The sequence below is a fragment of the Trachypithecus francoisi genome, unplaced genomic scaffold (genome assembly GCF_009764315.1).
Source record: "Trachypithecus francoisi isolate TF-2019V2 unplaced genomic scaffold, Tfra_2.0 Lachesis_group8, whole genome shotgun sequence".
Taxonomy (NCBI): domain Eukaryota; kingdom Metazoa; phylum Chordata; class Mammalia; order Primates; family Cercopithecidae; genus Trachypithecus; species Trachypithecus francoisi.
In genome coordinates this window covers 33,158,438-33,178,433 of record NW_022681473.1, presented here as the reverse complement: position 1 = coordinate 33,178,433, position 19,996 = coordinate 33,158,438, and the positions used below count along the sequence as shown (strand labels likewise).

The window sequence follows — 19,996 nt, the reverse complement described above, 5'->3', positions numbered from 1 at the left end:
TTAAGGGCCTATTGAGGTTTGTGGTCATGAAATTAAAGTCATACCAGTCTGTTTCTCTGGCCATTTTTAGCTATACTGAGGCAAGTGTGGAATAGACAGAGAGTTGTGTTTAGCCAGAATAGCAGGAAGTGTGACAAAGCAAGAGAAGAGCAAGGAAGTGAAGATAAGGATTGACCATGGATCGAGATGGTTAATTAATTGAAAGAGCTTATCAAAGCAGGTGAGTGAAAGGTGTGGTAGACAATGATATAGAGATCTCAGCAGGGTCAAATGATTGTATATGGGTACTAGGTGGAAAGAAAGTAGTGGTTATGTAGAGGGGTATGCATGAAATTGAGATTATAGAGGTATGGTAGTTATTGATAATGACATGGTCCAAGAAACAACCATGGGGATGATCAACTTAAATAGAATGGAGAATAGATCATTGGAAGGGAGATCAAAAAACTGAAAGGCCAGAGTGTTAGATGAGTCATGACCCAGAGTTGGATAGATGACAGCAACAGTGAAGCGTAGTAGGAGACATAGTCTAAAACCTTGTTTACATCAGTAATTAAAGGAAGTCAGAGTGATGTCAAGCTGTGTTATTTTTCATGAAGGATCATAACCCCTCTTAATAGTATCCCTGTCAGAACCTGGATTGCTTAGCCCATACATGTAATTTGTGCATCCCCATAGTTGTTAGTATTTTCCTAACTGTGGCTCAGAGGTTTCTGTTGATCATTGTTCTTCTTGGTGCGCTTAATACATTCCTACACTTTGTAAGTTCTTAGTTGAACATCCATGGTGAAGATAGTCAAACTCAGTATTCTTAGATGCAAATCATCAGAGGAGAAAAATCAGTAAATGACAGCCTTCAAGGTAACAGTAATGAAATTTTTAACTTGAAAATTACTTGTGAATAGACTTCACAGTGTCTATAGTCACATGCAAATTATATGCTAATATAACTAGCTCAGCAAACTATTTTATACAATTAGTTGAGACACTTAATATTGTGCCTACTGCCTTACAAGGGTATCTCACTATTTGTCATAGATGAATGACATATATGTGTAAATAGAATTTTGGTAATACAAATCATACTTTCTCATTTATTTGCATAATAATGTCAAAAATGCTTCATCTTCACTTTAAATTAATCCTAATTGGGAGTGATAACAGCTTCTTGTCCTAAGTATTTCTATCAAGTAGTTAAATCAATATTTAAATACACAAGAAGTTCTTATTTTTAAAAGCCCGGCAATGACTGATTTTAATGAGAAAAATCAATTTTGAACCATATGATTTCAAAGTCAGAATGGACAACATAGATTATCTAATGCAACACTTGGCTTTACAGATGAGAAAATTTCGAGGACCAGAACAGAAAATTTAAACAATTTACCTTAGACCACACATGTACATGTTGACACAGGTAGAACTAGAACCCACATCTTAAACCTACATTCCACTCTACAATACTCGTATCTAGTTTATATATTTGTAAGCATACACTTCAGAGTATTGAGTTTTCTTTATTCATCGTGTACCAAATGCTTTGTAAGTAAGGCCTTGGCAGAGGCCTCGATCAGTGCAACTAAAAGAGAAATCTCTTCCTAAAACTATGCATCTGAATGCTTCATTTGGCTATGTTGAATGAAGCCATGTTCAGACCTCCTCTGGACCACATTACCACAGGCTTTTCATTGAATCTAGATCTCCATCTGGGACTTTATCTTAGCATAGCTAAAAGAGCAGGTAATTTGAATTTTTTAAAGTTTGAGTTTTAAGTGCCATTTGTGTCTCTTTTTTTTTTTTTTTTTTTTTTTTTTTTGAGACAGAGTCTCGCTCTATTGCCCGGGCTGGAGTGCAGTGGCTGGATCTCAGCTCACTACAAGCTCTGCCCCCCGGGTTTACGCCATTCTCCTGCCTGAGCCTCCCAAGTAGCTGGGACTACAGGCGCCCACCACCGCGCCTGGCTAGTTTTTTGTATTTTTTTAGTAGAGACGGGGTTTCACCATGTTAGCCAGGATGGTCTCGATCTCCTGACCTCGTGATCCGCCCGTCTCGGCCTCCCAAAGTGCTGGGATTACAGGCTTGAGCCACCGCGCCCGGCCTGTGTCTCTTAATTGTGGTACAGCCTTGGGCAAATTACTTAGCCTCAAAATGGTCTTAAAATCTCAACCATAAAATGGGGAGAATGACTATACTTAACCTCACAAGGTTATTCTGTTCATCAAATGTGGTGACTGTGATACAAAAGTGTTTTGATTATTTACTATGTACCAGACACTTTATCAGATAATATAGTTAAAATCAGGTAGTCTTATTGAAAATCAACCTAAGAGCCTGTTATCTATGTATAGATTTTTCACTTATCAACAAGTTATTTTAATATCATGTGTATATGATCTTATTTTTGTAACTTACCTTTTTACTGATAAAATCTTGTCTCCTGTTACCCAAGGTTTTTTGTTGGTGGTGACAGTGTTGTATATTGTTATTTACTCATATTTAAATATTTTTTTATTAAACCCCTCAGTTGAAGTGACTTTTTTTCTTTTTTCTTAATTATTAAAAGATTTTTAAGTGTTTCTTTGAAGACTTTTGCTAAGCATTCCTTTGTTTGTTTCCAAAACTGTAGTTTTTCTGTTATTTATCATCTACCTGTGCTTGATTTCTTTTGTAGAATACTACATCTGATTCTTTTTCTTACAGCAAATGTTTTTATCTTTCTTAATGAGAGTGAATGACAACACTACTTTTCACAGCAAAACCAATGCAGTTTGTTGATAGGAATTAAAATTATCTGATGCAAATGTGCTTTAGACCTCTTGAGGAAAATTAGAGATAGGGGATAGAATATTGATAAGCATGAGTTTCATTTTTTTCTATCATCTCTAAAAAATATTAAACTTTGTCATCAGAAAACAGGTTTACATTTGTGTCATTTGGCCCCTTTTATCCATGTTTATATATTAGTATAAAGAAATAAATTCTTGCTAAACCACATGGTAATATTAGCAGAAAAGCATAAATAGTGCACATGGACCAAGTTTACTTTTTTAACTAAAGAAAATATTAAATGTTTGATATTTTAAAGGTAAAAAGTAAAGTTCTAGTAATTGTTTTTATGTTCTTTGTATAGCTAATAGTTTTAAAGGCACATTGTAGAATCTCCAAATACATCATTGTAATATAAAAGTTGTTGAAAATATAAGAAAATCAGGCAAAACAGTATACAAATTCATATAATGTGATCACAAAATGATTAGAAATGTGCCACTTTTGAAGCATGTTTTAAATACTTTGATAACGTAATCTTTGTTGAATGTTTGGAAACATTAATAAAGAAGCCAGGATCTTTTTAACTGGGTTTACTTCTTGCCAACTCCTGTTTTGTCAGTGCCTACACTACTAAACACACACACAAGAGTAAACATCCTCAAAAGCAAAGGATTTTAATAACAAACCAAAATTTTAAATGACAATAGAAGATATTTATTTTCAGCAAAAAGATATGTATGTGTGTGTATATATAGATATTACTATAAACATTGCTGGCAAAGAAACATGGAGATTAACAGTACTTAGTATTTTAGAATCAATATCATGTAAATAATTTCAGTTTTAAATGATTTAATCCCATATATTCAAAAATTAATATCCACAATTGATATACCTAAATCTATTGATTGATTCCATTTTATTTGTTATCAAATAGTTTATTTTTCTAGAAATCTAATTAGAGGAATTTATTTTGTTATAAAATGTTAAGCATTGTTGATGATTGAACTGTTTTATGTCAGGGTTAAATAAGAAATTAAGAAGTATTGGCTTCGCATCTTCCTTTTTATTCTCATATCAAAGAACCCCCTATTCTGTGCAATATGGTAAGAATCAACAGAGTAAAAAAGTAACCTATGGAATGGGGGAAAATATTTGCAAATCATATGTCTAGTAAAAGGGTTCATATTCAAAATATTAAGGAACTCAAACAACACAATAGCATGAAAACAAATAACTCAATTTAAAAATTGGATAAGGACCAAAATAGACATTTCTCAAAAGAAGCCATACAGATGACCAATACGTATGTATATGAAAAAGTGCTCAACATTATTCATCATCAGGGAAATGTACATTAAAAACACAATGAAGTTTCACCTCACACCTGTTAGAATGACTGTTATCAAAAAGACAGAAGTGTTGGAGATGATTTGGAGAAAAAGGAACCCTTGTATACTGTTGGTGGAAATATAAATTAGAACAGCCATTGTAGATAATAGTATAGAGGTTCCTTAAAAAATCAAAAAGAGAACCAACATATCCAACAACCCCAGTTCTGAGCATTCAGTCATTTGACGCTTATGAATGGAAATATATTCTGAGAAATACGTTATTGGGCAATTTCATCATTGTGCAAACATCATAGAGCGTAATTACACAAACCTATGTGGTACAGTCTACATACCTAGGCTCTATAGTAGTCTCTTGGGCCTAGCCTACAAACTTGTGCAGCATGTTACTGGACTGAATAGGCAATTTTAATACAAGTATTTCTGTTTCTAAACATAGAAAAGGTTCAGTAAATAATAGTCTAAAAGATAAAAAGGGGTACACCTGTATAAGGCACTTACCAAGAATGGAGCTTACAGGACTGGAAGTTGCTCTGGGTGAGTGAGTAAAGGAGTGGTAAGTGAACGTGAAGACCTAATATACTAAGGTATACTACGGTAGACTTTATAACACTGTACACTTAGGCAGCACTAAATTTATTAAAAATATTTTCCTTTCTTCAGTAAGAATTCACCTTAGCTTCTGTAACATTTTTAATTCATAAACTTTTGCATTTTAAATGAGTTTTTGACTCTTGTAATAACAGCTTAAAACACACTTTGCACAATTCTACTAAAATATTGTTTCTTTATATTCTTATTTGCTATTTTTAATTTTTTTTACTTGTAAAATTTTTTTGTTAAAAACTGAGACACAAGCACACACATTACTCTAGGCCTGTGTGGGGTCATGATTATCAATATCACTATCTTCTACTTCCACATCTTTTCCCACTGGAAGGTCTTCAGGGACAGTAACACACACACAGCTGTCATCTCTTGTGATAACAATTCCTACTTCTGGAATACCTCCTGAAGGTCCTGCCTGAGTCTTATAGTTAGCTTTTTTTTTTTTTTTTCAATAAATAAAAGGAGTATACTCTAACAATAAAAAGTATAGTGTAGTAAATACATAAGCCAGTAAAATTGTCATTTATTATTGTTATGTACCATACATAATTATATGTGCTATACTTTTTAGGACAAGTTTCTTTACACCAGCATCACCATAAACAAGTGAGTAATATGGCTACAACATCACTAGATGATGGGAATTTTTCAATTCTATTCTAATCTTATGGGACAATCATTGTATACGTGGTCCATCATTGACCAAAACATCCCTATGCAGCGCATGACTGTATATGTGAAGGAAATAAAATCAGTATGTTGAAGATATATTTACACTCCCATATTTACTGTACCATTATTCACAATAATCAACATATGGAATCAACATAAGTGTTCATCAAGGGATAAATGAATAAAGAAAATGTGGTGTACACACACACAATGGACTTTTAGCCTTCAAACAGAAATCTTGTCATTTGTGACAACATGGATGAAACAGAAGGACATTATGGTGAATGAAATAAGCCCAACACAGAAAGATGAATATTGCATGATCCCCTATTATTACTATATGAAATAATAATGGTTTGGGGTAGAATTATTATTAGTGGATTAAAATGCATTGGCTATATTTTTTATCCACTCTCCTATAACCCATAGTGACATTCATCAGATGATTGGCTGGAATTCATTTCATAATCTGAAAGCTTACAGATTTTACCCCTTGTGCAAAGCAAATTGATCCAGATTAGGATTGAATCTACTGCATTCAGACAGCAGCACTGTGTTCTGAAAGGTTGATCTGGCTGGGACAAATGTGTGTTAAGATATGAAATAGTCATAAAATTGCCCTTACAGAATATTACTTTTACATACATTTCCACACTCGTGAAAAAAAAAAAATCTATGTAATCTACAGCACTTTCACTGAAAATGGGGAAATAACTGTATGAGAAATAGCCAAACTACCAAATTCATCATTATCTGGAGCTGTATTTGTTTTGTACACAACAGCATTTTTTTGTTTGTTTTGTTTTTGCAAGATAGACACTTTTGGGTTTATTGTGGCTGTTCAATTACATGTTTACAGAGATGTACAGATATTTTTCCTGAACCACCTACCGTTGATTTTGCACACTAAGCAGTCTGCTATATTTCCTAACATTTTATATTCTTTACTGCTGCATTCATGCTTCAAATTAGATTTCATTCTTTCTTTAGGATATTTCTTCTGCCTATGTGATTGTTTGCTTAGGATCACAGTAAAGCAAATACTTGTGTAATTTTAAGGTCACCCACAGCTTTTGCAGCATTAGGCACTTCAATGTCTATGGAATTGCTATGCTCATGACATTATCATGACATTAATGTTCAGTCATAGCACACAGATTGTCCGTTATGCAGAATCTTAACTTCAGATAATGTAAAGCAGATTTTCCTCATGCTTACTAAAGATTCTTTGAGATATTTCATAGCATTTGTAAAATATTTTAAAACAATAACATTAATGCTGGTATTTATACGGGAAATAAATTTGGTTTTCTTCTTAAATTCATCCATTTATTGCCTTCTTTTAACAAAGGAAGTGAAGATTATACTCACTTTTCTTCATGTGTCTTAAAAAATCAACCTCTAGAATTGCTATTATTTTAGAAGTTCTAAGAAAATTAACTTTGATGGAAAATGGAAGCTCAGGTGATCAGGACATCGATTCAGGTGTACTTGGCCTAGCAGTTCATTAACTATGTGTTAATTATGTATGATTACTCCTGAAAATCTATAGTGGCTTCATCTTTTAGGTTGCTTCATTAAATCATTAATTTTCTTGGAGGTAACTAAGCCTGACATAATTAAGTCATCTTAGTCTCCACAGGTTTTTATCTCCCCATGATGTCAGGAACACTGAGCAAGTTATTATAAGGCATTGTAACTTATTCCTTGTATGTATTGACTTTATATTTTAGGATTATATAGTACTATTTTGACATTCTTAAGTAATCTAATAAATGTATGCCTTTTAATTATTTACTTAATGTTTTAGCATAGATTTTGTACTTCCTGTCTAATAACCCATTTATGTATTTGAACCACTTCTTTTATCAACAGTTCTTTGACCCCTGGCTACATAAAGCTGCTTCAGTTTATCCAGAACATCATTTATGAGGAAGGATTTGATGGATCCAATCCTCAGGTATTAAATAGCTTCAAAGTCTTTTATAATTATTTATATAATGCTGTTTTCAAATTATTTAGGGGTGGCAACCCAGAAGTTTTAGAATAATAAACAGTAAACAAGCTGTTTTCAAGCACAGTACATGTAAATAAGCAGAGCACAAGCAGCTTTAGTTTGACTGTTACTGTGTATTTAGAGTTTCAGCTAAGTTCTCAGTGGAGGCACATAAGACGTACACATGCTTTATCAACATCATTTTTAAATATGCATTTGTATCATTTCCAATTAAGTGGCTGCATTTTGAGAATTACTTTTAAATCTGCAAGGTTTGTACTTTTCTATTTAAATTGTTCCTGTTTCTGTCATTCGGCCTTAATTTCCAATTACCTTATGAGTCAGAATTATCTTAAGATTTTATTATATTATGCTTTGTTTTATTGAATTAAAAAATACGTTTTTATTTGCCATATTACGTATCTTATAACGACGATTTCTCTGTAGCTCTAATTTTTAAAACTTCCTCCAAATTTCCACTAATAAAGATGTTCTGGTTAGTTTAACTTAAACAAAATGTGAAAGATTTTATTTCTACATATCATGCCTTTCAGAATTCTTCCACAGTGACTTTAGTTGCTTTTGCTGCTAAATGATTTGCATTACATTTGTATTATTTTAGCAGAAGTATTTCTAAAGCACCATTATTTTTATTGAAGACAGAGAAGCTGAAAGTCTTATTTTTGGCATTATCAGCTACATTTGTGCTTAATTCATGGATTTTTAAATATTCTTGTAAACTTTGTTATTATATTTAACAGTTTTTCCATGGCAAAATAAATTATTTTTCAGTTTGTTTTGATTGCCAGTTTAATTGCAGGTTGAAAATACTTATGTGTGTATGATAAAGTACAGACATTTATTTATAGGTGGTTTTTCATATACGTCATAATTTTTGTGACAGCCTTTAGTATTTAATACAATTTTATTTTGCTCAGTATTGCTCCATTTTTGGCCCTACCTAATATTTGTGGGTACTGTGTCTTTCCTTTGGTGCCAGTGCTTGTCTGGAGAGGTCCCTGACAGACACCTCTCCCCACTTGCTGTGGTAACTATGGAAACAGGCATGTCATAACAGTTCCTGTGGTACAGTGTGCAGAGCTGCTGCTCTTGCAGCATGATGACACATCTTCTGAGAGTAAGAAATTTTATAGAATCCCAAAAGCAAAGGTAATAGCAAAAGGAATACACACACACACACAGAGAGATACATCTTAAAAATCCTTACTAAGTAAGCTAGTATAGGAATAGAATAAAACATTTGTTCTCTTAGTTGTTTATTCAACTACAAAAACACCACTATTTTCAAGAAACAATTTTTTTTTCCCACAAAAATTGATAGACAACAAACTGGAGCTGGTTTGGCTTTCTGAACCAGAGATTCTATAATTACTGACTTTTATGAAGATTAAACAGCGTTCAGGTAGACATTCATATGGTGAATACCAAGACTGTTTTTAAATTAAAACATACCAATACATTATTATAGAATTATACTTACAATTTTATTGCAACTAAAATATAATGAATTTTCTTCTTTAAATTAATTGTAGTGTTTGCTAAATTACTTGTTAGTCCATGTATCTGTCTCAGAAACTTTAGATGAGTTCTAGAAGCCACAGAAATACACCTACAAGGCACTACTTCAAAACATATTATTCCTAAGTCAAGAATGATGTTCTGACATTGAACTAAATCTTATGTTTTAAAAGAAAAGTTTTATCTTTTTTAAACATTATGTTTTCAAATAAACTGAACTAATTTGAGACAACATATAGAAATACAGAATATTGTATACTACCTTATAATTAGCCTTGGTAGTAAGTAAAGTAATGTAGCTAATCTATAAAAATAATTAGAGTGGAGACATTTACAAATTGTGCCCATAATTTCATTTAAGTTGTTATTTTTAAATATCTTAGAAATATATGATAAAGATGAAATTTGACATGGATTTTACGTAGAATACCAGATTAAATATTTTGGATATTCTCATAGGAATAAAACTATTTATTGTACAGCTGACAAGGTTCATTTTTTTAAATCTTATGCCACACAGTATGCCCCATTATTATATGGCATAGCAAAGGAATTGTATATCCTAAAGGATACAAGAGATTTATAATTCAGCCTTTGTTTTTGCAATTACCATTATATTTTTTAAAATATAAATGAAATATTATGCTCAATTATATTCTGTTGTGCTGGGTACCAACCTCACTTAAATATCTTATCCCTCATTCATTTTTTGGCTTAATATTTTCATTCACTTGATATACATATATCAGTGTATCTGTCAGAGTCATTAAACCTCTGTAGTTCTCCTAATTTCATGCCTAACAGCATTTTTGTTGTAAACTTTTATCTGGTACTTTTTAATGCAATAATAGGTAATGAGACAGTGGTTTAAAATACTGTTGATCTTTAGTTTCTGAAATGTTGACAGAAAACGATATTATCCTGCTCTCCTTTTACCTTCATGTTTCATTCTAATATCTAGATTTTTTTTTGTATGTTTCTCTCCCTTTTTCTAGAATGCTCTTTCTGTTGGGAATCTAACTTGTTTGTTATCATGAGATAACAAATTTAGAGATAGCAAAATGAACTTTACATTCTTGCCATTTTACTTAAATTCTGAGGTTTTAAATAATAAAGAAAAAAGAATAACCCATCATATTTTACAGATACCTTACACTAATTCACCAGAAATGTATTTATACTTCTAACCTAAGCCCTGGTACATCTCATTACTTCATATCATTCAGGTAATGCAGAAATAAAAAGAAAACAATTTTTGTGAACCATTGAGGATAACATAGGGTGTCTTAGGTGGTTGTCTATCATAAGTTTAACACAATCATTTAAAATATTGAACCGGCTGCCTACGTAATGCGATCATATTTTAGGTCCTTAGAGTCAGGAAGTTTTTTTCTAATATGCTTATTCTAAAATCCTTTTTTTTGTAATTTCATTCTTATAGTCTTATCCAGGCCATTATATCCCTTCAATTGTATTGAATCATAGAGCAACAATGTTATCTTCTCTCCTTTTAATTTTTTTTTTTTTAATGGAATCTCACTCCGTCACCCGGGCTGGAGTATAGTGATGCAATCTCAGCTCCCTGCAACCTCCGCCTCCCAGGTTCAAGCAATTCTCCTGCCTTCAGCCTCCCAAATAGCTGGGGATAGAGGTGCACACCACCACACCTGACTAATGTTTGTATTTTTAGTAGAGACAGGGTTTCATTATGTTGGCCAGACTGGTCTCAAATTCTTGACGTTAGGTGATCTGCCCTCCTCAGCCTCCCAATGTGCTGGGATTACAGGTGTGAACCACAGCGCCTGGCCTCTCCTTTTAATTTTAAAATGAAAAAAACTGGCTGGATGCAGTGTCTAACACCTGTAAGCCAGATACTTTGGGAGGCTGAGGCAGGAGGATTGCTTTAGTCTAGGAGTTCAAGGTCAGCCTAGGCAACATAGCAAGACTCTGTCTCTACAAAAGAAAATAAAAGAAAAATTAGCTAGATCTGGTGGCACATGCCCCTAGTCCCAGCTACTCTGGAGGCGGTAGTGGGAAGATCACTTGAGCCCAGGAGTTCGAGACTACCCTGAGCTATAGTAAGGCCACTGCACTGTATCTGGGTAACAGAGAAAGACACTGTCTCAAAAAAAAAAGAAAAGAAAGAGAAAATGAAGTCCTAAGTAATGTGTGTGTCTTGTCCGGAATCATCCATCTACTTAGATACACAGTCCTGACTATAATTCTCTCTTATTCATTTAGTAGCTTATGTTCCTTTAGGCTTTCGTCTTCTAACATTTCAATGTTTTATTCATTTTTCTTACTTTCCATGATCAGTAAATTCTGCTTGAAAAAGGAATACACAAATTCAGTTTCATTTGTAATATCAGGGAAATAGATATATTGTGTTGGACAATAACTAGTTGGTTAATAAATTTTATCAGGGTATTTTATAGCAATAGCAAGTGATACATTGTAGGAATTTGTTTCATCAGAAATCACATATAAAGCAGCACGCATTCCAAATTATGTTAAAGTCATGAAAAGTTAGAGCCATCTTACTTTTCCCATCAATTCTAGTAATGAATTTTTAATTATTTGCACATGCCAGGTTTTGTTAATGTGTTCTTCTTTTGATCAGAAATTTTGCTGAATTTTTAAGGAAAGTATTTACAAAACATTTACTTAGTTAGAATAACCCAAACAATAGAATTTATTATAAACACATCTGTTGTTAAACGTTTATTCACAGTGATTTATTTGCAGTTTCATTAATAGTTTTTAAATGTTCTTTTCCCAAGAAGTATAGTCACTTACTGTGACCTTAATGTCGGTAGGCTCAAATTCTAAATGTTCACCTGTTAAATTTTATGAAAAGTGTTGAACTTAAATTATTATTTTAAGAGCAGCTTCAAGAAGAAAAACCAGAGGCAAATGTAAAATATAAAACCAAAAAGTCATGTATCTTTAAAGTTTTTTTCAAAGAAAAGATCAGGCAGTAGGTAGGATAAAATTAAATGAGAAATATTGTACAATTTATAGTTTACTAAAAGAGAATTTTCTAATACTGACAAGGGGTTTGCAAGCATTCTAGTTAAGATTTCATTATTATCTGTTTTATTAAATATTTTAAGTGCATTAAAATATTTAATGCACTTAACTCTAAATTCTTAGAGTTGTGGCTGTTAAAATTTAGGTACAATTTAAAGCTTAAGGCATATGATACTGTTCAGATTTTTCAAAAGTTAAAAAAAGTTATTTTTTATAATCTTGTAATCAAAACGGTTTCATTTATATTGCTTTATGTTCTAATAGTACATAAAAAATTTTAACACATCTATTGACATTATCTCCCTGATGTTATAAATAAAGATAAGAACTGACAGATAAAAGTGGTATTCTATTGATTAACAAAACTTCATATGTTTGCTTTTTTCCCACTTTCTTTTAGAAAAAACAGAGAAACGTTTTAAGAATAGGAATTCAGAATCTTGGCTCACCTTTATGGGGAGATGATATTTGCTGTGCAGAAAATGGTAGCAACAGTCACAGCCTTACCAAGTTCCTCTATGTTCTCCGTGGTCTTCTGAGAACCTCTCTTTCAGCCTGCATCATCACAATGCCAACACATCTGATCCAGGTAAGAACTTTCCAGAACTATTTTTTCATAACTCATGGTGATATAGTATGACATTGTGGTTTTAATTTGCATTTCCATGATAACTCATGATGTTCACCATCTTTTCATGTGCTTTCTGGCCATTTGCATGTCTTCTTTTGTCTGTCTTTTGTCCATTTTTTATCGATAGTCTCATTATCAATTTGTAAAGTTCCTTGATATTTTAGCTACAACTTGGTAATAATTTTTCTCCTATCTATGACTTGTTTTTTCTATTTTCTTAACAGTGTCTTTTGAAGAGCTAAAGTTTTCGATATTGATGAAGTTCAATTTATAAATTTTTTAGTGGTTAGTGGTTTACCTCCCTCACACCTCCAATCTTGACAGTCTTTGCCCTCTCCAACGTCTTTTTCTTATGTTTTCTTCTAAACATTTTATAGTTTTTTCTTTTACTAATGAATCAATGTATTTCCATTTGAATTTTTTCCACAGTTTTAGTTCATGTTCCGAAACAGCTTTTAGTTTCTTTAATTAATATTTTAATGTAAAGTATATGTTAATATCAGTATCGTTTACTTAAGTACATATTGTCTGCCTTAGGCGTGTGATTTCATATGATCTTATATATCTACTACATTGTAGTCTCCATAGACGGAGGGCCAGATATTTATACGTTTCTTTATAGGCTTTATGGTAATAACATAATATTAAACGTGGTTTTAAAATTCTTAACACAGTACCTAGGCTTTTCCTAGATAACCAGTAAATGTTAATTAAATGAATATTGAATCTTTATTATAAAGTTATGTAATCTTAGTGTCTCTGTTCCAACATACCTAGACCCTATCTGCAAATAGCAAATGTATTAAAATGGCATTTAGTTACATTCTTTATATACAGCATATATATAGCAAATATGACTGAAAAGTGTGACAAATGAAAAGTGAATTTAGCTAGATGCAGTACCTCACACCTATAATCCCAGCACTTTGGGAGGCTGAGGCAGAAGGATCACTTGAGGCAAGAAGTTCAGCCTGTGTAACAGCAAGTCCCCATTTCTACAAAAAATTAAATTAAATTTTAAAAGAAGTGAATTTGGTCTACTTGGCCAGTAGAATTTATTTATTTATAATGGTCAGCAGAGGATAACTCAGTTTTCCTTGAAGGACTTTTTATACATTGTGTCTGGACCTAAATTATTATCATTAGCTTAAAATTACAGACATATCATAAGAAAACTCCTTTCTGTAATCATGCTAGACATTGTACACATACTTGTATTGCTTTTGTTGTTAATAAGTTATCATAAAGTTAGTACTCAAATAATAGTTTGGTTAGACATGGTGAGCTTTTTATGATAAATAAGCATGACACAGACTTATCAGATACTGGTGAAAATACTACTACTTATACTACTACTACTACTATGCTATTACTACAACTATTTATTAGCCATGTACTACATCCCAAGCACTTTACAAGCATTAGGTCCTTGAATCTTCAGTGCTACCCTGTGAAACAGGTTGTTTTACCTCTGTTTCCATAGGGTCACCCAGTTAATAAGTAGCAGGCCAGTGTCCTTACCCGACTTCAAACCTTATCATCCTCAGCATTAGGTTATATGGCTTCACTAATCATCACAAAAACCCTGCAAGATAGCTGTGATTTCAATTGCAAAGGCAACTAAACTAAAGTTAAATGATTATCCAATATCCCATATCTGTTGTACATTTCAAGCTGGTATTCAAGCCCAGATCTGATTAACTCAAAAATTTAAACGCCTTCCTCTCTGTCACACTGTATCCTATGTGTCCTGAATTATTAACTACCTTTGATGACACTAAGTTTCTATTAGGAAAAAAAAAGTTATTGACTAATATTGTAATTATTCTACATTTTTAAGAGAAAATTATTAGTGTAAAATATTTGATAAATTAGTACATATAAAAGATTAAACAAAAAGTTCCATTCTAGACAAGAGAGAAAAAGATAAATATGCTGCCTTTTGTATAATTGCAAAGCAAAGAAAAACAATTATGAAAAAAATATATGTATATATGTAACTTTAAATTTTATCCCAATGGGGCCTCTGCGAGAAAACAGAAAGAAAAGGAAAACACTTTTTTAAAGCCATTTTGTTGGTGAGCATCTTTATTACTTAAGGAAGAGATTCCCATTGTGGATTTCTGTGACAGTGAATCCTGTACCCTCATTTAAGGGAACAGCAGATACTATCAGATGACCTCAAGTCAGCCTATCTAGACCACTGATTAAATAATGAATGAATGATGTAGTGATCTGGATGTTTGAACCTGAAACAATATTTTAACTTTGATACTCTACAGATATATTTAAGCCCCTGTATAACTGGAAGATAGATTAAATTTATGCTATTTTGAAGTAGACATAGCAAAATATAGGGTCAGATTTTGGTAATGAGTATAAAGTTATATAGTGTGACAAAGAATTAAGACATATTCCTCAAAACAGAGAATGTCTTTTTAAAAAAAAACTGCACAGCCTTCTAAAATTTTCCCAATTTTCAATCTCTCATTCCTAGACAGTTTTTGCAAAGTTATCATATAGTAGTCTTCTGGCCTTAATATCAATTGAGTTATAAAAAACAAATAAATGTTCCCTTGCTCTTTGAACATGATATCTGACCATATATTTGTTTTTATATGAAAATGTTTAGGAGAAAATATAAAACATATACTTCTTCCAACCCATCATTATATAAATATGAGGTAAAACTTTTAATAACTTTTAAAGTCTGTCAAGGAAAATCAGTGTTTTGGCTAAGGAAAGAGAATAAGAATTGCAAGCAGTATGCTTGGAAAGGTAATCAAAGATGTATGAATACATATAACCAGGTCACTGTGAGTTTATTTAATAAAAAGTTACATGGTGATTACTATGGACCAGTTGCAGTCCTAAATGCTTTTCAAATCTTAACTCATTTAATTCTCATAATAACCCTATATGGTTGGTACTGTCATTATCTTTTCCCAAGATCACACAGCTAATGAGTGGCAGAATTTAGACTTAAGTAGTCTACCTCCTATTACCGTAATCTTAACCACTGTGCTATGCTAATTGTTCGACAGAGATACTAGAGTCAAAATTTAGAAACAAACGTGCACAAAGTAGCATTCAATGATAGAAAGAGCCTGAGATCTTAGAGGCAGATAGATCCAACTAGTTTCATAGTCTTAGTCAAGTCTTAATTTTTTCAGCCTCAGCTTCACCTGTGAAAATGGAGCAAAAAGTATCCAGTTAAGAGGATTAGTAATAACATGTACGTAAACAGTGCTGGCACATAGTAGGCATTCAATATATGTTAGCAGTTGTCATCTTCACAATTATTACTTAAACAGATCTCCAAAATTGAGGATTTGAACAGAGATAAGGCTACAAAAAATAAGGTATAAAAGTCTATCAAAGCAATAGAAATCTCCTGCCGCCTCTTTTTATGGAAGACACCGGATCTTCTCACAGGTTAGGCCTGAGACAAACCAGGAGGCATAAATAAAGTCAGTTGGCTATCCAAATATTAGTAGCATCACCATCTTGAAACAAGACTCTTTAAACATCATACATCAGCTTCCTGTCCACTATGACCAGTGCCACCTCTGGAGATTGTAAGTTAGGGTTTAAATGGTAATTGAATAACTGTGGGTAATTTAACTTATACACTTATTTAACAAATAATGCAGGCACTGTTCTAGGCACCCATAGGGATACAGTAGCAAACAAGACAAACAAGGTTTCTATTCTCATGGAACTTTTTCAACAGTGTAAAAGATAGGATGGAACAGAAAAGTAGTATATGTGAGTTTGTTGATACTTAGCTTGGGTATAGTAGTAGAGTGGTTTTGGGCAGAAATAGAAATGTAGTTGGATATCCTTGAAAATTTTATCATACATATAGTTGGGCATGTATAGATAATAAAATTGTGGTACCTTTGAGTGCATTATATAAATTAACATTAGATTAAAGGTATTTTGTATAAAATATCCTTATTTCTTGAATTGTTAAACCAGCCAATCAGTGTTCTTACTTTAGTTATTAGCATTCTGTCAGACTTGTATAGTAATGATTAGTTACCCTTTATTATACTTTTGGCATGCTTCCCATGTTTAATGTCATTGTAGGGAAGGAACACATAGTTAAGGAAATTGCAAAGAGAGGGAAAAGTTAAAATAGGGAAAATAATGACATAGATTCAAAACTGATTTTAACTTATTGTTATAATAAGACTTCTGCAAGTAGAATGAACAATAATTATTTTTTAATTTGCCTTTGAAATGTTTTATGTTCAGTCCCACAACTTTGAACTTGACATTTTTTTATTTCCTTCAGGTTAAAGATTATTTTCTTTAACGCCACAGAAAAAAAATGGCAAGCATACTTTGGAACAAGTATATAAAAATAAATTCTAAAAATCTGTTAAGAAAACACTAAAATTGTTCAACAAATATATTATGTCTTAAGTGTATATTTATATAATCTTAAACAATTTTCCCTGTTAAGTAATATTATTACTCATACTATCTCTTGCTAGAATATAGTTTTAGTGTCTGCCCAAAGACGTTGAACTAAAAATGTGTGTGAAAATGGCTAAGTTAAATACAGACTTTGTTACATGCTGAACTATGGAGTAAAGTGTCATTAGAAGGAGCAGAACTACGGACGGCTCCCCTATATTCCGGCATTACTCAGTTCCCAGATCCCTGCTGTGTAGTTGTTCCACTCGCCAAGAAGCCTGTTAAAGAGCCCCCAAGAGCATGTGTACAGCCCTCCATGTTAATAGTTAATTGGTGAGGATGGCAAGATGAGAGGACAGCCGAACATGTGGTCTCTCAGACTCAAGCAGTAGACAGACCTTTAGTTATAATAACAGCAGCTGCTCACATTCTCACAACTCAACTGTTCAAAACTCTGTTGTTGAGTGAAGGAGGTTGTGGTGGATTGAAAGAAAAAAAAAGAGAAAAGGTTACGTCTAAGAAAAGGAACTAAAACACTATCTTTAAACTCTTCCCACATATTATTGTAATTATGAGAATATTGCAACTTTTTAAAACTTTGGTGTAAATACCCATGTTAAAGGTTATTATATTTCAGCTACACTCAACGTTCTGCTGCTTTGTCCACCTTTTACTGTTAGAAACAGAAATGTTTTTGTACCCTTTGAAACTTTTTGATGAGTTATCATTTTCTTTTGCAAAGTGGTAGCTTTAAAGCAGTTACAATAGAATACTGTTTGACTTCCATATCTAGCAAGATATGAAACAGTAATTTGTTGGTCTATAAATGGGAATTGGCTTACCACTAGCAAAATTTGTCATCCACCTCCAAATTATACAAACATTTTGTGGCTTTTGAAAATAATTAATTTTATTTTTGATTCCCAGTAACAGTTTTGTGCTTGAAGAAAATGGTGACCAATAGCATTTATTCTTTTTGGAAATAGAAACTTAGTTTTGTGCCTTATGATGATTTTATTAGTGAAGTGAAAAGAAAATAAATTTCTCCTAGTTTATGCATTTTTAAGTATAATCTGTGGCAAGTTGTTTTTGATTTGTATTTTTTAAGGCATTTTTACTTAAAATTGTCAGCAAATAAATATTGAAACACTTAAACTAATTAAACTAAATTAAATTACAACACTTAAACTAAACATGTAAACACTTAAACTAATTAAAATTAGAAATGGAGAAAGTTACCTTATACTGTTCTCATAGCATTTTTTTTCAAAAAGAAAATTTACTTATTGTTAGTCTTTATTCAAGCTGTCATAGTCTACACTTTTAAGGAATTTTTAAATATAAACAACAACTTGATAAACCTCTCCCTAAGTACAATAATGCAAGAATGAAAACTCCTTTGACATTCTGGATCATAGAATATGTCCTTATGTTTTTTCATTGTATAATAATTTTAAGTATTGCCAGAGTTTAATGTACTTGTCTAGAGAACAGTAGTTGGTAAACTATTTAGCTTTCCTTTGTTCAATCACATTTCAGATTTGAAATGAGCCTATAGCATATTTTCATTTGTCATCATTGGCGCTTGGTGAATTAATAGCCTTATTCAATTTTTATCATATACCCACTGTTTTGTAATAATTTGATCTGTAGAATTTTTTCCCAGCTATCTCATTGAAGAAACTATTACTAGCATGTTAGCTTATACCAAGGAAAATTCATTTTCTGATGAAAAGGAGGGAGAAAGGGCCTCGTTAAAATATGTCTCCTGAAAAATGAATGATATTTAGTGTATTATTTTAATTGATGTGTTTTCAAATTCATCTTCTATAACATTAATGTATTAGAGCTTTGAACCCACTGAAGTGAATGATACAGTATGTTTCTATATAGAGAAATTGAGAGCAAACCTTTTCACATCCATAAACTTTTTTGTTCATGCTGAGTATTTTAGCAGCTAAACTCTTAAGTCAAGCAATGGACCGCTTTAGAACTAACCACTAATATGGGATTATGAAATGTGGACTCCAGTGGCCTTGTGAATTTCTCTCAGTGTGAAATCTTTTATTCTTAAAACAAGAACTAAGAATAATTGCATGGTGAAGAAAAATATACTTTTGTGAGTTTACAGCTATAAAATTTTGGAAAATATTTTTTATCTAATTGTTGATATGAACATAACACCACCTTCAGTCATATAACTTTATTTCAAGTGATCTTTTTAAATGCACTTTATTAAGAAGGATATTTAAGGATGAAAATTACAGATTAATCTCTTGATCATAGCTACAATTACTAAAGGATAAAGCCAGATATTCAGAGTGTCATTTTTTTATGAATTCTTTTCTTAATCAGGATATTCTCAACTGAGAATCTGCCTTTAATGTTTTCAGATCTTCTTAACTACTCTGAAATTGATTATAAGAAATTTACATATTTAAGAGTTTTAAAAGAAGCAGTTTTTAAAATGAACTAAATTACAGTATACCCATTTCAGTTTTACATCATATTTATCAAATTTCAGTGACTTTGTGTCAGTATAGTAAGTTGTAAACAGAATCTGTTTTTCTTTAAAATAACAAATAGTCTAACTGTATTTCAATCCTTCTACCATAAACTTTGAATTCTTATAGCTCCCGCTTTTTTTTCTGTTTCAGACTACACATGCTGATAACTGGTTAATTTTTAAAATCACATCATAGCTTGTATGCATTATACATATATATTTAATTTACTTTTTTGGGCAAGGATGATTGAAACTCTTTACACAAATAAACTCTAATACACAAACTTTAAATTACCTGTAAAGTTCTTCCTATATTGAGCGTAGTAGTATATGTATAATTTTGTCTTCGTGTAAATATGCATATTGAATAAGAACAGGATATATTTTAAATTGTCAGTAGGGTTCATTTTCATCTTTAAAAGAGAAGTACGATTCAGAAACCTTTCATTACACTTAATCTAACCAAA

At 32.0% G+C, this 19,996-nt stretch overlaps 1 protein-coding gene across 4 annotated transcripts in view; it reads left to right on the top strand.

Annotated features, from left to right (window-relative positions):
- ELP4 (elongator acetyltransferase complex subunit 4) overlaps positions 1-19,996 on the top strand; it is a 266,706-nt gene that overhangs the window by 111,420 nt on the left and 135,290 nt on the right. For all 4 annotated transcript variants that reach the window (XM_033205263.1, XM_033205264.1, XM_033205261.1 and 1 more), the window contains exons 6-7: positions 7,278-7,362; positions 12,368-12,556. In XM_033205263.1, coding sequence (XP_033061154.1) covers positions 7,278-7,362; positions 12,368-12,556 — 274 coding nt within the window. The remainder of the gene's footprint in view (positions 1-7,277; positions 7,363-12,367; positions 12,557-19,996) is intronic.